We start from the raw sequence: 2,250 nt of genomic DNA on the forward strand, positions 1-2,250 counted from the left end.
AAAATTTCAAAATAGCGAATATAATCAGTCAGTCAACCGCGACGTGGCCCGCGGACTCTTGCCAGGTGGCAGCAACTTGTCCCGCACGTCAAAAAACGCTTACCTATTCTTCCGGTACGCGTCTTCGTTCAACCTAAAGTTAAAACGTGTTTATTTTCCTACTTAGGACAGTTAACAACTAGTTTAAGCCACTAATTAACTATGGATTAATCTAATCATAGGTCACCGACCTTTGAACAAGCAAGGACCTCACATCGTGTGAAATATCGTGTCTATAAAGCAGGGGAAATCAGATCGGGATTTTCAGGAGCCTTCATGGAAGCAGCACGAGAAGGGATTAACGGACAAGATGCCTATTTCATGGCCTTAGAACTCTGCCTTCCTGAATCAAAGCACAATCTGATCTCGATCCGTGATTCTGTACTTTGATCTCTGTTTGTAGATCTGTAATTTGATAGTTGTTGGGAGAAAGCGGGGGTGAAAAATGGGGACGGCTGTGATGCAGGCTCAGGATTGTCTGAGTCCTTACGACGGGTTAATGGGGGCCGTTTATCGGCCTGTGAAATCGAAATCTAAGTCTCCGCCGAGGAAGAAATCGGGGCAGGAGAAGAAACGGCAGCTAAAATCTCCTCCTCCTGAGGCTGTGACGGATTGTGGGAAAAGATCCGTGAAGAATCAGGGTTGGAGTCAGAATTCTCACAGACAGAACTGGAAACCGAACGGGAAGGAGCAAGCGAAGAACAGTATTGTGATGGGGCAAGTGACGATCTTGAAGAGGGGACAGGCGGTAGAAAATATGAGTCATGCCATGGGAAGGCTCGGCGTGAGCCCTCCAAAAGCTGAATTTGTGGCACGCCCTACGAGATCTGCAGGGTTCGAGCCCGGGACCTTTGTGAAAGCTTCAAAGACGAAGCCACGGCCGGAAGAATGGGCCGGGCCTGCTTTTGCAAATTCTCCGGCGCCGAGTGCTTTGCCTTTGCCAAAGTTTTCCGTCAGGAAGGCGGCGGCGTCTGTTGTTGAAGAACGGGGTTTGAGTGAAGACGAGTTACCGGAAATTGATAGCTCTGCAACTATGGATCTGAGGCGCTTGTTAGGCCTGCTTTAAGATGACTTCTTTACACTCTGTTTTACTAGAAATTGTTAGATTTAGTCTCTCTGTATCGAATTTTGTGCCTTGATTGTCCCAAATTTTAATAGGGAAGAACAATCTGGCCTTAATTTGCGTCAAATGACATGAATCTGTAGCATAGTGATTTCCATCAAACAGTGGTTCTACGTCGAGGGTTTGAATCGACACTTCAGCCAATGTTTTTGCATCTGTGCAGTTAAGCTTTGGAGATAAAAAGGATTGGTTGAGATGAGGCCGAATTTCTGTTACTTTTCTGTAGTGTAGAAGGGGTTTTCATATAGTGCAGATATTTAGAGAATAATGGGGTGGATATGCTGTCCGCCATTAATGGTAGGTAAGAACAGGAAAGTGGGTGGATGAACAAGCCAATTGTTCTGTTTTGTATGTTGTATGGAGGAAGTTAACTCTCGGTAGACATGGCATAGATATGGCACCTACTGTAAATGGTGTTATTACAATTTGTCTCGCCATGAAGCTGTTCATGCATTGTATTATTCAGAATTGATGCGTATCAGTAAAGTTGCAGTATTTTACTTCTCCCACGGTAAAATGTTTCGTCGTTTTTCTCTTTAAAATTAGTGTAGGAATGTAGGGTATCAAACGTGCCAGACTATACCGCGGAATCAGGGTTGGTCGTTGAGTTGATTAAATAAATAAATAGATTCTCATAGGTGGTGCATAATTTTTATAATTTTATAATGAGAGATTAAATATCAATTAAAAATATAAATTTCAACAATTAAATTTGAAAAGCCTAAAACTAAAAAAATGAAGATTTAAACAATCAAATATTAAAAACCAAGAGTTAAATATGTAAATATGGAAAAAACTTAAAATTAAATATTTGTTAGCTGGTACTGAATTTTTTTTATTATAAAAGATAATTAATATAAAATAATGAAACTATAAGTTGTAATAATTGAAAATTTAAACAAGAATTTTTTTAATATCAAAATTAAATATTTTCTTTATAGGGTAAATAGTTGCTAAAATAGAACACTCGTGGAGTCCTTTACAAACATTAAACATTTTCTTTTGTGGGCAGATAGCTGTGAAAAAACATCGCTTTTCCTTTTTTTATTAATAAAAAATTATACATCATTACTTGTCCTTCAATTTTA

At 39.5% G+C, this 2,250-nt stretch overlaps 1 protein-coding gene across 1 annotated transcript; it reads left to right on the plus strand.

Annotated features, from left to right (window-relative positions):
* Window positions 1-288: 288 nt before the first annotated feature.
* On the plus strand, window positions 289-1,666 carry LOC149537341 (uncharacterized). Its single transcript, XM_089802854.1, has one exon. It carries the CDS (start codon window positions 485-487, stop codon window positions 1,103-1,105), a length of 621 nt encoding a protein of 206 aa, XP_089658980.1. The 5' UTR covers window positions 289-484; the 3' UTR covers window positions 1,106-1,666.
* The last annotated feature ends 584 nt before the right edge of the window (window positions 1,667-2,250 follow it).

Source organism: Cupressus sempervirens, chromosome 9, assembly GCF_028749045.1.
Source record: "Cupressus sempervirens isolate cs-2001-9-10 chromosome 9, ASM2874904v1, whole genome shotgun sequence".
NCBI lineage: Eukaryota > Viridiplantae > Streptophyta > Pinopsida > Cupressales > Cupressaceae > Cupressus > Cupressus sempervirens.

Bases quoted from the DNA above. Each gene is read 5' to 3' on its own strand.
- LOC149537341 (XM_089802854.1), top strand. From the start codon at position 485: ATGGGGACGGCTGTGATGCAGGCTCAGGATTGTCTGAGTCCTTACGAC.